This window comes from Sceloporus occidentalis, unplaced genomic scaffold (assembly GCF_023333645.1).
Source record: "Sceloporus occidentalis isolate IW3139 unplaced genomic scaffold, rSceOcc1.0.p SCAF_5, whole genome shotgun sequence".
Classification (NCBI taxonomy): domain Eukaryota; kingdom Metazoa; phylum Chordata; class Lepidosauria; order Squamata; family Phrynosomatidae; genus Sceloporus; species Sceloporus occidentalis.
The window spans coordinates 41,192,889-41,212,305 of NW_028316985.1; the positions used below are offsets into that span (position 1 = coordinate 41,192,889).

The 19,417-nt window shown below is 37.6% G+C and overlaps 2 protein-coding genes across 7 annotated transcripts in view; one reads left to right on the forward strand and one right to left on the reverse strand.

Moving 5' to 3' along the window:
• Positions 1-19,417, forward strand: part of LOC149312057 (sodium-coupled monocarboxylate transporter 1-like) — a 104,941-nt gene that overhangs the window by 60,489 nt on the left and 25,035 nt on the right. The window lies entirely within an intron of this gene.
• The window catches only part of LOC149312058 (anoctamin-4), a 186,539-nt gene that overhangs the window by 15,631 nt on the left and 151,491 nt on the right, over positions 1-19,417 (reverse strand). For all 6 annotated transcript variants that reach the window (XR_016281224.1, XM_089523859.1, XM_089523858.1 and 3 more), the window contains 9 exons: positions 18,499-18,581; positions 14,923-15,063; positions 10,889-11,053; positions 8,942-8,978; positions 6,392-6,503; positions 5,572-5,629; positions 5,248-5,345; positions 2,522-2,664; positions 491-643 (listed from right to left, as the gene is read on the reverse strand). Coding sequence is in view for 5 of the 6 variants with exons in the window: in XM_089523859.1 (XP_089379985.1) it covers positions 491-643; positions 2,522-2,664; positions 5,248-5,345; positions 5,572-5,629; positions 6,392-6,503; positions 8,942-8,978; positions 10,889-11,053; positions 14,923-15,063; positions 18,499-18,581 (990 nt within the window). In the remaining variant the exon portion in view is untranslated. The remainder of the gene's footprint in view (positions 1-490; positions 644-2,521; positions 2,665-5,247; positions 5,346-5,571; positions 5,630-6,391; positions 6,504-8,941; positions 8,979-10,888; positions 11,054-14,922; positions 15,064-18,498; positions 18,582-19,417) is intronic.

Consider the following 19,417-nt stretch of genomic DNA (forward strand, 5'->3'; position numbering starts at 1 on the left):
ATTCCCTCTCCCCTCTCCTCATAAGCACACTCTCAAGACCCAGTCCTCCTTGTCATTGTAAATCTCCTTCTTTCCTAAGATGAAGACTACAATGTGTCCTATTTTAAGATCTATGTTTTGACTGCCGCTCATTGAAAGAAAAATGTGTCTTATCTTTCTTGGGCTGCAATGGTGGCAGTTATTTTTGAGGAAAACTTATTGTCATACGTTTTACCCCTTTGAAAATATTATTGTCTCTGTCTCCTATTTCCAAAGTTTTATTAGGCCTAAATTCAACTTCTTCTCCCAACTAGTACACACCAAATCAGTAGCTGAATTATATTGGTTTTACTTAAGTAGGAGCAATCAAACAGGAGCAAATGGATTTAGATCTATATAACCAGTATTTCTTCAACTGAACATTTCAGTTTTCTACTTGTTGTTGAAATAGCTTCACAATTCTAACATATCAGACAAATTGTGATACTGAGCAAAATGATAAATAGTTTACCTATATCTTTGGCTCTTGAAGCTAGTGGCCGTCTCCACTGTGAAACAAATTTGTAAGCATCAAGACGAATTTCTATAACATTGTTAAGTAAGGCCAGAAGTGGAGCAAGTGGAAAAGCTGCCACAAAGATAGTTGTGAATCCAAACTGAAGAACTGTGAAGGGAGGTGGGGAATGACATATTCAGCCATAAATTGGAAAAAACAAAACAAAAACGGAAGTCTGTTTTAGAATGTAGCTACACCATTGTCCCTTCTTTCTACCTGTTCCACATTAATGTGTCCCCTTATATATTTTACTTGAACATATTTGTTCATGTGCTACAGTTCATACTTAAAACACATAGTCTAGGGACAGTACAGATATAATTAAATGTACAGAAGACATGATGAAGAACATATGGAAATCCTGGGTTCCTGATCAAAAGCAAATGAATTTGTATTTCAGACCCAAACTCTAATCAATAAGCTTTAAACAAATATTCATTCAGGCTTGCAGACCACTTTACATTTTAAAACTGGAAGCTAGATCAAACCAAAAAATACTGCAATGTCTCACACATCCAAAATAATGAAAATAACTATAGGCTTCTAGATCTCATCTGTTCCCTTGTTAATAATTCCTCTCTTCAGCAAACTTCTTCAGATATTATTTTTGCTCATTTTTAATTCTTCTGTCTCGATTAAGGTTACATACAAGGCAGAACCACCAAATTTGCATGTAGTTTTCAGCTGAATGTATGTTTAAGAAGAGGATTTGTGTGAATGGAAACACAGGTCCCAGATTTTTGTGGATTTTTCGGGCTATGTGGCCATGTTCTGGAAGAGTTTATTCCTGATGTTTCGCTAGCATCTGTGACTGGCATCTCCAGAGAATGCTGGCATGGGAGTGAATGGGATACACACACACATGCGTGCGCGTGTGTGTGTGTACTGTGTGACCCTTGGTTGAGAGGAAGTGATTTACATGTTAGTCTCTGTGTTGATCTCTTGTTGAATGGCAAGGCCTCAGAGTGTCCATTTAATTAATGATCCGTTGTCTGCTGGGAAATCCCCCTGACTTTGGTATGTCCCAGTGTTGTTATCTTTATTTCCTAATGAGACATGCCATTATGAAGACAGATCTGTGGAAGCTGTAAGACCAGGATGAGAAGGCAAAAAGTACTCGGAAAGTCGCGTTTTCAAAAGCCCCACTAACTCCCAAATCTCATTGGCTTTGATAGTACTGTAAGTTTGCTCTTTAAAGTAAGTCAGTTCAAAAAGGTATGGGGGTTTACATTTTGTACTTATTGCTTTCTTTGATATTGCTCCAGGCCACAGGGCGAGAGCAACATTTTTTCATATCCAACATAACTAGTACCTTGTAAATGTTAGCATAAATGCACTCAGACATGCCACTCACATGTCATACTTCAAGAAAATATTGTCTTCATATGCCTCTAGCACTATATTCAAGGAAGTCTGGTTAATAAGAAATTATAAAGAAGCTTTTAGATACATGAAGGAAACTGCAGAGGTGGGACTGGGAAGAAGCCAGGAATTCCTAATGCAAAATCTCCATATAAAAAGAAGAAGAAGAAAAGGAAGGAAGGAGGAAAATACACAAATCTCTGTAGGTTATGCTAAGAAATATTTATACCTCCAATACTCTAATATCATCTGTTGGAGATGAGAATAAATCTGGAATCACCCAGTTAGTGCTAACAGATCTAATCATGGCAATCCTATGTTTCATAATGCATAAGCACACTTTATCCTGAAAAGACAGGGTTCTGGGTGCCAGAAACCATATGCTGTATTCACTGATATGCAAAGGAACCATAACTACATGGGATTACCATTACTGGATTCAGACAACTGTTCTAAACATAGGCTGCATCAACCTATGGGAATAATCAATCTATAGATTTTTAAAGCATCGCTCTGAAGTATTTCCCCATAATATTCTCTCTTTAATTTTTGAGTTTGAGGGATGAAATTATACAACATATAAATGATACTGTGATCAAGAAATATAAACAAGAATTTTCATACTCATTTCTAGGTATTCATCAAAGAGTCCATAGGCATTCATAGGTTGAAGGTTGTAGTCTTTCTCCCATTGTGGGAAGCTTGCTTTTCGTAGTGAACCATGTTCTTGATGCAATCTTCGTCTAGTCCACCAATTCTGAATTAACCTGCATATGTACATTTTGTCTGTAAATTCTCATTTTTTTCCTGACTAGTTGAGATCAACATTTACATATCACTCTCTGGCATACAACACATGTGTTCACAGAGAAAAACCATGTGCATTTCTGTTAATGGACCCATCTTACTTTAATTACAGTAATTCATATCACACACACACACATACATACACACCGAAAATCTGTCTACCCAAAGTATCAGGTTCTGACTGGTCTTCCACTGCTGTTTTTGCTATTGAATGCCAGGTTGATTCACAATACCATTTTGCTCATACATGCTTTACCCACCATGTATTATTGCAACAAGAGTGAATGGAATGGATCTGATTTAGTTCTGTGCACTCAGGTATTCAGTTCAACACCAGCATTGCGGGGATGCTACAGTCACATAGGACTTCCATTTCAATTTTCAGAAACCCTTTCAATTTTTGGCAGGCTTAGAATATCTATACCCTGAGTTAGACCACAGAAACTGATCTAGGAGGCTGCTCATGTACCTTCTATCCTGTTGCCCATGAAGCCCATTTAGATTTATTTTAGACTGAATCAATCTTGATTACCCAGATGGTTGATTTTCATTAGGATTAGGACAGGAGAGTGCTATCTTGTTGCTCCTACTGGATTTCTCAATGGATTTTGACACATCAGTCCTCATGGACCAACCTCATGAAATGTGTATTGGGGGCATCATTTTTAATTGCTCAAATGCTACCTGTAGGGTTGCTGTCAGAGAATAGCACTTGGGTGATTATCAGCACTATAGCATTTCTGACCTATATGAAGCTGTTAGGGGTTGCAATTGGGAAATTCAGAGCAAGATGCTATGAGTACACTGGAGACACACAGCAATAATTTTGTGTATCATCTGAATCAGGTGAGTCTGTGCCACTGTATTGGAGGTACTAGTGGACTGAATGAAGGCAAATTTGAATCCTGGCAAGATGGAGGTTCTGTGTGTGACTGGTCTCATGTTCAGCAGTTGGGCCAATTGTCTGCCATGAATGCCTGCAGGCATCCTGATGCTAAGAACAACAAAGCTAATAAGTTTTATGTGCTTTTTTTTAGAAGTGTGAAACTTCCAGAATGGCAACTGTTAAAATTAAGGGTTTAAGTGTTACCTGGGGAAAGAAACAGGTTTGTTTTTTGGCTTAGTCTGGCTCTCTGTTTATTGTATTGGAACTCAGTGGATAGCAAATCCAATTAGAACGACCTATTCATGGGGGAGATATTTTGTTAGTTTGCCTAGTGCAAAGTATAAATTACTGTATCAGGCAATTCATGGGATAGTAATATTCAGCTGATGGAGTAGGTCAATGGATCTTGTTAACTGCAGAGACAAGCATATACTGTCACAGTGTCTTTCAGCTACTAGATAATATAACAAGAAAAATGGAATACATACTCATTTTGGACTGATAGATTGGTTGGTGTAATTCTCCCTGCACAGGATAGCTAATTGCCTGGATAAATATCAGGAGGGCGAGCGGTAAGATATACAGATTTCCATGAATGAAAGTGTTGTTTCCTGAACTGAATGTTCACTATTCTGACAGATAGAGATAAGGGAGGAGGTTTATGGTTACATATTGGCTGCTAACAAGCCAACACATTGCTGATGCAGTGGAAACAGCGCAGCACATTTATCTAAAAAGCTTGCATGGCAGATTTCTAAATTATTCTGTGAAAAATGCATAGATATCCTTACATGGAAATGCATCCCATTGAAATTAAAAAGCTGTCCTTCCATGTATGTGTTGTTACAATAGTGTTTCTTATCACCAATCCAAAACTATGCATTTAGACTTAAGTGATGCAGTGCAGAGTGCTGTAAGATGTTTCCAAAATAAACAATATTGACAGTGATTATCAGTTTCTGAATATAAGTTTTATATTAGTAGTTCTATATATTAGGAATTCTGAGCTATTTTTAGATTATATACAATTTTGCTGTTGGGTACTATTTATAATACACATTTCAGAGTACTGTATGTAATTTGATGTATATTTTAGGATGAAAGAAATTCCTCTGAAATCAATGAGTCTTAAGTTCTGAGAAGACATGCATAGGAGTGCCCTGTAAATTTATTAAAATGTATTTCAACTGACTGTGTTAAACACAGGTATATGAGAGTTCCTTGCTTTTCACAGCCAATTCTTCCTAGCAGAGGCCATCTTCTAGCCCTATGCTGGGCAAATATGCGAACGAAGCAAGACAGAATCTTGGAACTAATACCAGCCAAACCATTCCAAAGTATACTATAGGTGGTAACAAATAATATAGAGTACATTAACCAAACTATTATGAGCAAGATTTTATTTCTAATACTCCTTTGTAAGTCCAGATCTCCATATAGTAGCCTTGCCACAGAAAGACATGATTCTCATTGTTGTTAATCTTTAAAAAAAGTGTCAGAGGTTCTACAATGTATGATGATATTACAGACTGACACAGCTATGTCTCTGAACTCAAAAAAAGACTGAAAGAAGAACCTTTTAACAGCCCATGCATATTACAAGCCAGCAATTTAATAATACATTTATTTATGCATTTAAATTCTCATATTTACTTACGGGTATCCTAGTTCCATGAAGTTGTTCCAAGTCTGCTTTAGCACCATTATAATACCCATTTGCATACAGAGATCGATAAGGCATCCACTGGGATGGCACTGGAGGATGAGGAAGGAGAGTGGGAGGCAAGGGAGCAAAGAATGGTTCAAAGACAAAAATTTGATTATTTGTTACTGCTTCTATTTGTGAAAGATGAAGAACATATAGTGATTTCTCCCCAAAACTTGTAGACTCAAGGTTTTAGTGACAAAACAGTCCTTCCTTTCTTAAAAAAAAAAGTAACTTCTCCTAATTCTGGTCTTAACAACAGTTGGAAATACTTGCCTCTTCTAGTCTCCATCTGTTTATCAGCCTCAAATAGGCACCTGGGTGACCTGTAAATCTGTAACAAAAGAGATGTCATCACTCCTCTTGATCACACAGACAGGTCAAACGTAATTCCATTGATACTTTTCTAAGAAGGTTATTCAATATGTATGACGATACTTGAATATATGACAAACGGATTCCCAATACACAACCTGAAGAAACTATCGCTCCAAGCAAATATTTAATTCAGGGGTGGGGAAAGAGTGGCTCCCTAAGGTCAGAAAGGGTAAAAAGAAATTATTTGAAAATCCCTCCCATTTTATTTGCTCCAAATGCCCTTGAAGGGTATAGATGGCATTTCCACCACATTTAGAGGCCACTTAGCTCCCCCAGGGGCCATCAGTAAATTTTGACCCCCCTAAAAAGCCATATTTCCTTCCATGCCCCAGAATGAACTTAAGGAGATGTGGGGCACATTTCCACCATGTTTTGCACCCCACCAGGCCAATTACACCCAGAAGAGGACTTTTTGAAACAGAAAGTGGCCAGGAGGTGACTTTTCACTTTGAATGATAAGGCATGCAGAGAGCTTTCCCCTTGTTTTAAAATAACAGTGTTTCTGAGAAGCTTCCAGGCTCACGATTCTCCTACAAAACAAGCAGAAATGCAGGGAGGAAGTCAACCGCGGGAGAGACAACAAAAATGGACTAGGAGAGCTCCCAATTAGCCCACCAATCACCTACTCCTGATAACAACAGGACCATCATTTTTAGAAGTCCCTTGATAATTTTCTACAATGTTCTAGAGAAGTAGAATACATGCTTAAAACTCTTACCTTCCAAGGAAGAATGCTATATAAAAGGTAGAACTGTTCAGATTGACAAATTGAAAAAGAAACATTTTCAAAGTGAAGCTATTCTCCCACTCTGATTCAGTACGAGGCTGCTCTGTAGAAAAGAGAACAGATTTCAAGGCATTTACTCACACTAGAGCAAGGGAGACCAGGGTTGGAATCCCTGCTCAGCCTTGGAAATGCAGTGGATGACCTTGGAGAAATCAGCCTAAGGGGAAGGCAATGACACACCTTCTCTGAATGAATTCCCCAAGAAAACCCAGTGGTAATAATAGGTTGGCATTGATTTTAAGCCACACAGAAATAAAACCATACTTAAAGGTGGGATTAGACAAAGTTACAGAGACTCTGCAGAGCTGGTAATGTATTTGCAAAGCTGACTGCAGATTTTGCAGATCAGTCTGAGGACCAGTTAGGAAGCTGACCATTGGTCCATCCAGCCAAGTAGTGTTTTTGGTAACACCTAATCAGGATTTTAATCAGTCTAGCCTGACTGGAGATGCCAGAGATTGATCCATGGGCTTTCTGCACACAAAGTAGGTGTACCACTAGATGAAGAGAAATAGTAAGGGAGGACTAATATAATTTGTGCTGTGCTTTATATCAACTTTCCAAAGGTTGGTTGAGAATTGGGAAAACATAACACTGCACTAGATGGACTTGTGGTCTGATCCAGAAAGGAAATTCTGATCCAGAATCTTCTTTTGCTCTGATACAGAAGTATGTCCTGATGAGTTTTATAAGACTTCCACATACACTTGCATCGGATAATAAACCTAATCTTTTATCCATAAGTAAACGAAAAGGGACATTGTAAAATGCTTAAAATTCTACTCTGGTGTTTTGTAACTTGATAGTATAACATTTGCAGGACATAAAACGGACTGGATGAGAGTAGAGTTTGCCAGAGGAAATGTCTCTTCCAGAAAGAAGGCCTGGCTTCTTTTTAATTAGAGTCTCTTACATGCAGTCCACTTCTGTAATTAAATTGACAGAATATGCTCTAAGATACAGGATGATAAACCCCAAACTGACTTCAGTTTGAAGAACTCATTGCTTGTTAGTGGTGCCTGAAAACACATTATTCCAATTAGGATACAAGCATGCTGGCTAGCCAATTCAAACAACTCATGCATAGAATATACATGTCACAGAACCCCAAGATGAAGAAAAAGAAACTCTGAGCAACAAAGTACTGTGTGTGCCTAAAGTGTTGTAGGGGAAAATTTGATCTGTAGCAAAATAATGGCCTCACTGTGATGCAGCAGATGACTCAAGCAGCTTTCTAGAGGGCTTTCTATGGGTAATGGCTCATAAACATTTCTGTGTTTGTAGGATCTGTTTTGACATTTTACTATGCATATTCTGCAGGCAAGGCCTGTTGCTACATTTCTGCTTTCCACTGTCACCACCACTTTCTCATAATATATACACTAGTTATGTGGAAAGGGCTTTGTTGTTATTGTTGTTATGTATCTGACTTAATTTGTTGTTGTGCGTCCATCTCATTTCTGACTTAAAGGGTTTTGTTGGCAAGATTTGTTCACAGAGGGTTTAGACTTCCTTTGTGGTTGAGGGAGTGCGACTTGCCCAAGGCTGCCAAATGGGTATCCATGGCTGAGAGGGGATTCAAACCACTATATCATACTTACTCACTGGACAGAGATACTGTGCAAAAAATAAAATTAATGTTTGTGAAATTATCTTACACTGAGATACTGAGTCATGTATTGAGTGGTAGAAACACAACTGGTAATTAAATCATTCACAAAATATAGATCTGTGATCTCTAGTTGGTGATTTGTACTATTAATGTCTGTTTGCATGTTCTAGCTTTTACACTAGTGCAAAATAAGCACTAATTCTATACAACTGGGTCTCTTTATTAGGGATAGATAAATCTATCAATTATCAATTTTTTTCTTAATTTGCTCCCTTATATTTCCAGATCAGTTTGTATCTTTTCAAGTCAACACAAAACGGAATTCTTGCATATTTATTCTAATATATTCAATTTTGTATGCATTTTTGCATAACACACATTTGTTCCAATTTCTGTAATAATTTGTTTATCCTGATCCAGATATTTTTACGTAGTTCTTTATAGAAGAACAGTAATGTAAAATTTGGAAAAGTGTGGATCTCATAGCAGAAATGTGCTTCAGGTTATGTATCAGTTTACAAAGTGCAAACCAGGTACAGTTGCATTGAAACATGAACAAAGTTCTCCCCCATCCCTAATCTTTAGTCGTGTGGATTATACTGAATTAGTTTATCTGCTCTAATGCTGTGTACTCTGAATGATATATCTGAGTAGTTTGGCAGAGTCTCAGCAGGAATTGTTATTGGCTCCCCATGCTTGAGATGCGTTCTAATGAGAGAATTTACACAGTATGTATATATGAAAATATGTACACATAAACTTTGAACTATAACACATTCATCCAACATTAAATTAATTCATGCAATAAATAAAGGCAGTATGGATTAATATATCATCAAATATATTCTTTCATTTTTAGTTTTACTTACCTAAGTTTGTCAGAAAAAGAGCGACCTTTTCATACAACTGTAACAAATGAAAACTAGATCTTAAACATGACCTACAATTATCATTTAACAGTATAATATCAATTTTAAGAGAAACATGTTTCCTGCCTATAGCCTTCAATTCTTACTCCTCCAACACAGCTGTGATGACTATCGCAAGAGACATTAGAGATACAAACATTGTGTTTTTTGACCAGAAATTATTTTTAAGAGCTTGATAGAACTATTCAGAATGTTTCTTGCAACTGTCTGACAAATGTTGGCTTGCATGTATTTATTGTTTCAAAACTAAGAGCATGTATAAAACTACTTTGGGCATATTTTTACCATACCAAAAAAAAAAACAAAAAAAAAAACAGATTTACAAGTTTAGTAAATAAATACACTTTCTTAGAAAGCTAAAAACCGCCCATTAATTTTCAGATCGTGATAATTGGAAATGCAGGGCACTGAATTTTGCTCCCTCTTGAATAACTCTTTAGACCTGGGTGGGAACTTTTATTTATTTAATGTACAATTGGCCCTCTGTATCCACAGATTCTTCATCCACGTATTCAACCATTCATTGGCTTATCCCCAAAAGCAAACCCTGATTTTGCCATTTTATATCCAATTTCATTATATACAATACTATTAGTTACATTGGATATCTTATCAATGCTTGATAATAACAGCATTTTCTTTTTTTAAAAAAATCTAAAATGAGTCTTTAAAAAAAACCTTCTAGAATCTAGTTTTGAAACAGTTAAAACAGCATCTTCAAACACTGAGTGCCATGTGGAATAGCACTGTTTGGGCCAGAAACTTAAAAGAGATGGGGCCAGTCTAACCTCATCTGGTAGGATGGTCCGTAGTTGAGGCACTGCTTTGTACCCACCAACCTAACTTCATGAAGTGTTGGCACAAGCATCAGGGCCTCCTCTGAAAATGTCTTTGTTAGGATCATATAGGAGGAGGCAATCTTTCAGATATCCTGGCCCCAAGTTGGTTAGGGCTTTGTTGTTCAGCACTAGCACCTTGAATTGAACTTGGAAGCAAAGTGGAAGCCAGTGCAGTTCTTGCAAGACTAGTGTTATATGGCCTCTAAAATGTACACTTGACACTACTATTTCTAAAATTTTCATTTTGGTTGCACTGAAAGCAAAATATGCAGTGCAATCTTATGCATGATTATTCATAAGCAATTCTTGTTGAACATAGTGGGACTTACTTGAGAATAGTAATGCATCTGCTTCAATGTCACCTAATTATGTCATTTAATCTTGTCAAGTCAAATGCACACAAGAATTCATTACTGTAGCACATGCTCATTAATCTCTTCATTTCTCTTCAACTCCCTGTCATAGGAGCTATTATATTATTAATTTAGTATGCAACCAAAATATATAGTAGTTTCAGTTCAATGGTCCTTGTATAGGTCAGAGCTAAGTTAGGCCATGAAGAATTATTAGCCTCAGTCATAAAAAAAGAGGAAACCCATACCAAATGTGTTGTGTCCAGTGAAATCAGTTGAAATCCGAGTACTCTGTCTTAACTGTATTGCACATCACAGGCTTTAGAAATTGCCAACAAAAATGGAACATCAAGGGATAGGATGCAGGGGCTCCAATATGAGGGGTTACAATTGGACAGAAGTACATTGCTTGAACAAAGAGGACCTTTCCTATGGTACTGTCATCTAATCTGAGTAGATGGCACACCAGAGAGATTTTCCCAGAATGTATAATGAGAACAATATATGGAAAGTATCTTCCATAGGCATCCTTTCCCTTAAAATTCTCCGGTTCCGAGCCAATATATTTTCTTCAGATTATGTATTTGTTTAGACAAACCTGAACAAATCCTGAATACTAAGGAAAGCTGAGTACCAATGAGAAACCATTCAGATCATAGACTGAAATGTACCCATATATGAGTATCTCTACTTACAACATTCAGTAGCATGATGATGCAAAAGTTGATACAGACAGCAGTTCCAGTAGTTGCAACCTGAGAGTTATTCCTGATTAAAGCCCATTTAAAGGCAGCAAAAGTGCTGACAGTCACAACACGGTAAATAACAATGCCAAAAACAGCAGCAATCACCACACAGATCTGAAGGAGGATGCAAGGGGTAGGGAATGGGACAGAACAGATAGGTACAAATGAGAATCAGCCCAATTGCAATTTTTAAGCATCAATGAATAAATCTAAATGTTCAAATGACAATCCACCTATATTGATGGCATGTCACAGTAGAGAGGATTGAGTGACAGCTCTCAGTCACTCTGTTTATGTATGCAGAGAGATCTTGTAGCACCTTTGAGACTTAACTAAAGAAACTGGTAGCTTGAGCTTTCGTAGACTTATGTCTACTTCCTCAAATGCATTCGGTGGAGTGGTAAGTCATATATGCCCTAAGTGTGTGACAATGTCAATTTGAATTCAAAATCCTTTTTGTATAGAAATGAAGTGATAAGTCCAGTTTTAACGATAGTCATTTGTGAACAAAAGCATTGGGAACTAGCCTTTGTGTGTGGAAATGAAGTGGCAAATCCAGTTTGGCAGTGAAACTAGCCTGTGGTGAAGAGAATGGATGAGTGTAGGATGCCCCCGTAAGGATGGGATCAGATAGTGTTGAAATATGTGCCAAGAAGCCATTATCTTTGTTCAAACTTTGAATAAAGTTATAGCTTTGCACAGCTATAGCTTTCACAGTGTAATGGTGTACTTGTTTTTGTCAACATGACCAGAAAAATGTTAATGTTGCCAAATAACAGAAAGAGAAGCAGAGCTGGAGAGGAGAGAAGCTGCATTTCTCAGGGCTAAGCAGTAGGCCATTTTCACATTGAAGAAGGTAGTGGGATTTTCAATTATGCATTTAGTAGGGGAAAAGAAAAAAAGAAAAAAATCATTACAGAGGATTTTTTTATATTGCATTTGCATCTGTCTTGTATCTTTCATTTAGGTCTTTAAGGTTTCATCCAAAGTTGCAAAGTTACTGAACAGCACAGGCATGAGTCCTGAAGTCAAGAATTGCACTGCAACCTCATTGGATGCATGGGACTTTAGGGACAGTGGATATATGCTAAATGTAATTTATAATTTGTTGTATTGTTCCTAAAAGTATACTGGTATTTAAACTGTGATTGCACTTGTAATATTCTATTATAATTGGGCCCACAGAACCCAGAAAGAGGTACATAGGGTATTCATGTAATTTCATCTCCACACAACATTTCCAAATTGTTATCATGACTGATGATGGTGTTAGTAGTTACTGTAAAACAAAAATGATGGTGGTGACAATGCTTTCAGAGCCTTCTGGGTTGCAGCAGCACTGTGAATGCCCTCCTCAAAGGTGTTTACATGACACTGATGTTACTTTCTTTAAGGTCTCATAAAGAAATTCTTTCTCTTTGGGCCAGACCTATTTGGGGACTTTGATTAAAGTTTCTCTAAACATTGGTTCACATGTATTACAGCTGTTTTTACATAGTATATTTATATTTGAGATTCATTTATAGTAATCAGTAATAATGCCAGCATTAACAACATCATGATCAGCAATAAAAATGCCAGCATTAGCAACATCTATGCTTTCTGTTTAGCTTTCAAAACACTGGGTAAAACCTTTGAATTGGAAGGGGTTTGAAACAAACCAAAACTATCATAATTAAGGGACAACATTAATACATTGTTATATGACTCTGTTAATAACCTTTTGGATCTCATAAAAACAAGCCCAAGGCTGGCTAAAGATTTTTAAAAGTATGTTTTTATAAAATGGACTTACAAAAATTAAGCCTTAGAATAGGATTCCTGTTTCTCTCATACTTAATTAACTGTCTCCTAAGCTGGTGTTTCCTTTATGCATCCATGCATTCTCTAAAAACAAAAAAGATACCTTTTTTCCTCTTTGTACTAGTATTGTTTTAGGAATATACCAGAAAAATGGACGTTCATAGAGTCTGGAGGAATTAAAGCCACACACAAAAAAGCCAGTCATGACCACTAGGACTAATTTTGCCCACCCCTGCCTTATTCAGTAGCAATTGGGAGTCATATATAAAAACGGAATTACAAACACACACATTATTCTTTTTCAAAAAAGGGAAAAATCTCTGTATTTTTCTGGATGGAAGCATTTTCAGCATTGCAGGAAGACTGCAGATTCCTCTCTCTCCCAACAGCAAAGTTACTTAGCCTTGTGAAGTCTCATCAGTGTGATGACAGTTTCTTACATTCTTTTTCTGAGAGGTTCAAATAGGCTCTAGTTCAGCAAAGCAATTAAACTAACAGTTGCTTAATTGCTTTTCTGATTAAGGCAGATTTAGACATATGCTTAACGGCTCTGCTGAAGTGAGGCCTTATGCTGAGCGCACCAAATCTCTCTTATGATGACCCTTTCTTCTCAGAGAAGTCAATTAATACTGATGTGCAATGATACAAAAAGAACTCAAGTCCCAAATGAGATCGCAGAGAACTAAGTGATTATCCTTGTCATAAATACAGGCATCTGGCCCATTGAGGAGACTCAAGTGTATAATGCTTGCAGAGTGCTTTGGGACCTGCAAATGATGAAGCACTTACTTAAATGGAAAGAAATATTACTGTCAATATGGGAGAAAAAGCAGCAAAAGAAAGGGCACTGAACTTCTTAGCAGAAGGAGAAAGTGAGGCAATGACATAAGAAAACTTCAGAAAACCTATTAATAATTATGGTTGATTGGCCATTAATAATTATAATTATCAGCATGTCTGTTTCTTGCAAAGGAAGTACTCTGTTAAGCTGTTTTAATACTGAAATGCCCTTGCTAAATGGAGAGCAACTATTTAAAACTAATCATCATAAGTAAAAAAAACTTTTTAAAATTTGTAAGTGATTTTAACAGTTCTTCCGATTAAAGTGTGCTTCATTAAAATGTTTAATCAATCATCTTCAACAATAATGTACAAATTAAACGTGATGTACTGCCAGTCTTGAGGGAGACTATTTATATCCAGTGCATACATGCAAATTCTTAATACATCTTTTTGAAACTTGGAGACACTTTTTATACACATGATTATATTCATGAGTGAGGAGACCAGCTGACTCATTCCACAGGAACTGGCTGTGTAAGCATTTGACCATTTCTCTGAAAGTCAGCATCCTTATCCAGCTTGTGAGTAAAAAACATATAGACATAGTTGACAATGGAGGCTTGGCTGCAATGGCAGTGGAGCAGTGAATCTGTTTCCAGTTTTAGTCCAAACTTTAAAGGAGCCATCCAAGGTGCTGAATCTATGGGGCAGAGATAGCATTCAGAACCTTAGTTATTTAATAACTGCAATTAGTTCAGTCAGGATAAAACTAGGAGTAGATGTTTCACCACCCTATTCCCATTTGGTGTCACCAGCTGCTAATCTTTTCTGCTATAAGTAAGTAAGTAAATAGACCTTGATGTCTATATTGAATTCTGGAAAAACCACTGTGTTTCCTTCATTGCTAATCAGGACCATTGATGAGACTGGCCCTGATTAGGTCTTGCTGGGTATCTATGAAGGCCTTCAATGCAACCTGCTGTTACATCAACAGAAGTTGCCATAAACCTGCACTAAGATTAGTTAAGAATATTTTCCTTTGATAGCCGTCCCTTGGCAGAAGTTTTATTTTTAATTAACATGCTAGAATTATTTGAATATTAGATCCCCTAATTGTGTACTGAAGTAGCATAGATTTAGGAATAACACATGTAGAAAGGCAAACAACACAATGTGTCAGTCAATCCTAAATCTTAATAATTACATTGCACATGTTCCAGGAAGAATGTATTAAGTATCTTTATCTAGTGCCTATTTCTAGATTTTAGAAGTCAAACTTGAACAGCAAGAAAAACTTAATACTCCTACAAAATTAATTTTAAAAAAACCCCAGTTTGGCAACAGAGATTGGAAAATCTAGTTTTCAATCAACTGGGAAGAAATTAACATTTCCAAACCATAAAAAATATTCCAGATGCAGAAACAATAATTCTGCTGCATTTATCTGCAAATGCTTGATAAGGCTCCGGCTTTCCAGATATTGGGTTCATTCTCTCTTTCTTGGAGTACTTGGCTTCAAACTGAGGACGTATTTCTTCCTAGGAAATAAATGAATAATTTAAAAGTAGAATTAGCGAAAGTTGTGTAGAAAGACTTTTGGTTTTATCAATTCATTAGTTAACAAGATATTGGTTATCAAGTCAAACTCTAGTGTTTTCAGTTAGTAATTATTTAACAAGTACAATAGTATAGCTAAGAAGTTTACAAATATTAAAAAAAAAATCTTTGCTGAGAAATTAACAAAGTCTCCATAAAAGTGTTTTTGCTCCTGCCATTAACTAGAACACTCTTACAGGACTGCAACCTCTCTTACTAGTACAAAAGGAATGTTTTTTCAGAAAAGAGTTTAAAATTGGGAGGACCAAACTTTCCTCTAAAAGTTAAAAGTTTATGAAAACGTGACAGATGTTTATTGAGAAATGTGACAGAATAAGGGCTGAACTACATGGTAGAAACAATAGTATGGTTTGCTGTTGTGTCAAGTAGACATGAGTCAGCATGGTTGAGCTTGTTCTACTATCTGAGCTATGATAAAGGTCTACTCCCATTTGCTCGCACCATCAGTCATTCACTTCACTCCCTTCTCCCCACAGGCATTTGAATTATGATTAATTCAAGCAGCAGCCCTTCTTATAGGAACTGATTCTAACCTGGTGCTTGAACTGGCTTTGTGGTGGACAGCTAGCATTTAAAATCCCCAAGAGGCATTAAAACCAGACTCTCTCATTTTGGGTATTTGGTCACTATGGGACAAAGCAGGTATGGCTCCCGTAATAATTGAAGTGGCTGGAAGCCATTGAAAAACAGAAAATAACAGGAACCAGATTTATCTCCCATCCCATTTGCACTCAAGAAGCAGGGCTGAGGTCATGCAAACAGGGCACAATGGTGCAATATGTCTGTTTCTTTTTCAAAGGGACCTTTGTGGGTTTGGCAGATTACAGGGGTGAGTCTGAGAAGACCAATCTGATTGACAGTATTTTCAGTCTGGTCTCCCTGCTCAGAACGAAGCCACTTTCCTGAGAACCATCTTTCTTTGTTTTCTTCATAGCAGCTTCCCCACCTGCCCTCCCTTTATTGGTGCAGATTATGGATGGTGTCTGTTCCTGAAGACATACTGGATGGGATGGCTATTAGTGAGGAAAACTGTAGTTATCAAACCTCGGTGTTTGTAGTTAAAAATTAAATTTTGAAGCAAGTAAATTATTGTTCTTTTTAAGAACAAAGTTAGGGTGATTCAGAAGATTACACTAGCAAATTATTTATTATGCTAAGACTAGTAAGACTGGAGGCTGGATAGCAAGAGTTATCAATTAATAGCAGCTTTAATAAATGCATGCAAAATTATTTTATCTAATCAGCTAAAAATTAGAAAGCTTGGTAGAGATTTTTATTGTCCTTCTGATAAAGCAGCCATTACTTAACAAGTAAATCATTCCTCGCCCAGAAGTGAATCTTTTAAACCGTATTGTTCCATATTTTACACAAACTCACTTCCTGACAGTCTTGCAGCCTCTGAACAAGTCTCCTCTCTCTGTTTAATGCACATCAATGAGAACAGTTCCAGCCTCCTCTGACACATTTCAAATTTTCTGTCTCAAAAAAGTACCTTCATGGAAGAACATTCATTCAAGTGATTTTTTGACCTGAATTTTGAAATGATATGATCCAGAGGTTGTAAAGATCATTGCTAGAAGAACCATCATTTAGCAAGCTGGGAATAAATGTTCAGCTCACATGGTGGTCCTTCTTACCTTCTCTTTTTGTACTTGCTTATCATTTTTAAAAACCTTGGCTTGTTTAAACTACAGTTTTCTGTCTTATTTGAAATTAGGAACTTTGGCTAAATACCAGTTTAAGGAACAGGATCTTAAACAGTGGTTTTATCCTGGTTCAAGATACTGATATTAAATCAGGGCTCACTGTTTTTGATGTAAGAGTGCTCAGCTGATGGGAACTTCTTGCCAGAGTTGCAGGAAGGGACAAGGGAGGGATGATGTTGCAGTAGGTGTGTCTATGCATGCTTCCAGGCAGTGTGATGGGCAAGGCAGAGGTCTTATAAGTTTAAAATTATCAATCATTATTTATGCTTGGATCATTAACACTCATACACCCTCCTTGGGTGATCATTAGGGGCAGTGTAAGAACTTTGGCATTCATCCATTTGTGTGAATGGATGCTTCTTTTTTGCTTACTTTATAGCGAAGGTAGTAAGAAGTAGTGGTTTACGAGGAAGGGCCAATTCTTTTAATAGGTTTACACTGGTTCCATTCACACTACACAATTATACTGCTATTATTTCAGTTTAACTGCCATGGTTCCATGCTACAGAATCCTAAGATTGGCAGTTCAGGGATTATTATTTAGATAATTGTATAGTGTGGGGCAGGGACCACCACTTTTCTTCACCTGTTCAGAATTCTGAAGCTCAAGATCTGGGGTAACATGGGAGTGACCCAAGATGAGCATCAGTGCAGGCCAGGAGAGGAGGCATGCATCAGGTCTTCCCTTTATCTGGGTCAGGCTGTACTTACCTAATGGTTTACATAAGAACCTTTAAGGCTTGTTACCTGTTTAGACTGGAATTCTCACACCGGTTCCCCACTTTCCTTTGCAGACTCTAGTTGTTGCTCATTAATAAAACGTAGCCCTAGTTAAATTCTTGACATTTACTCCTCTAGCTGCAACAGGAAATCTGGTTTATAAAGACCAGGAGGGAAATGCCAAGCCAGTATTCAAAGGCATTGAGGGAAGGGGCAAGTGCTTGTTCTGACGCCCTCTCCTGCCTTTCTAAGTTAAGGGTTAGTAATCCAGGACCCTTGCGTACAAACCAGCATACAAGCTTGCTCTCTCTATGGATTTTATTACACAAAGGAGATCGGGAGTTTATCCCATCAATAACCTGAAAAAATTGCGTGATTACGTGAAACGATTTCACACGTCACACAAACCCTCCATTAAAGTAGTCACAAAGATGCACATCTTTTTACTTTCGGGATTTCAGTGACAATGCATTTCCGATATCACTTTATTTGTGCGATTGCGTGTGATAATCATTCATGCAATTACTCGCCATTTCTGTTTCATTTGCAGGATGCTTTAAATGTGCTTTAATTTCTCTTTAATGCTGAAATCAGCCCCAGTGTGATAAACTCCTATGAGAAATAGGCCTAAGGCACCACAAAGTTTATTGTCAATCACTTTATTTTAGGAAGTGTTGCTCGAATAATTTTGTTCACCTGCTGTGTCTATGAGTCAGCTAATGTAAGATGCTATGGCCTTGAAAAGCTCTGAAAGAGAAGGACAGGGAAGCAAATTCTGTTTGGAGATGTTCTGTTTTGCAGCCAGGTGTGTTGAATCCTCTTTCTACTATAATGAATATAGTAAAAAGCAGTGGTTTACTGAAGAAGCTGTAACATGTCTACATACAAACCGAGGAAGCTGAGGAAACTGCAACATATCCATATACAAACCTCCTCTTCTTCCCAATCTATCAAGTCCCAGTCATAAGCAATTACTGCTCTCCTCCGTTTCCAAAATTCCAAGAAAACAGTTGCTACAGTAAACAAAAGGAAAATATATACAGTATTAGATTATGGAAAGACAATAATTTGTAGAATCTGAGGAAAACAGAGTTGGCTCAGCCTCCACTGGTGCAGAATATCCACAACCACAGCATCTCTGATGAATTGCCACCCAGCCACTGACAGCTTGTGGTCCAAGCAATTGACTCGGGGGTGTCATCCTCCCATTTCATAGTAAGCCTTCCCTAGTTAGACCATGGGCCATCACTGCAAACGGCATCTGCTAAACAAACATCCTAATGAAAGAAGTGGTCTGTTCCATTGTTAAAAGGTCATAACACTAGGAAGTTCTTTGAAACATTACTTGAAAACCCTTTCTGTGTAATTTAGGAACAGACAGGCCTTTCGTGATGCCCTTGTCATGTGCTAGGGTTGCCTCGGGGTGGTGCGCCCACATGCCCCTCAAGACTAGCATGTGATGAGGGCGTAACAATGGCAGTACCCTGTATACATGGGTGCTGCCATTGTTACGTAAGCGCTGCGTGGTGTCTGCATGGCACCATATGGCACTTACGTAACGAGTGCGCCAGTGGCACACTTGTTAAGACGACGCAGTGGCATAAAAAGAACCCGCTTTTTCCGCTGGCGGGAAGCCGCGTGGTTTGGTAGCTGCAGCTTCCTTCTGGTGGAAAAACAGGCACCGGCAGGCTGCCCTTTTTGGGTGGTCTGTACTGCGCCTTAAACTCATTGATGTAATTAATCAGAGTGCAACCGTCTGACTAAGTAATTTCATTATTGTTGAATACTTTTACAAGTGTGAATTTTTCTGCACTACATAAATATTGTTAAATAGCAAGTCTTTTGATGA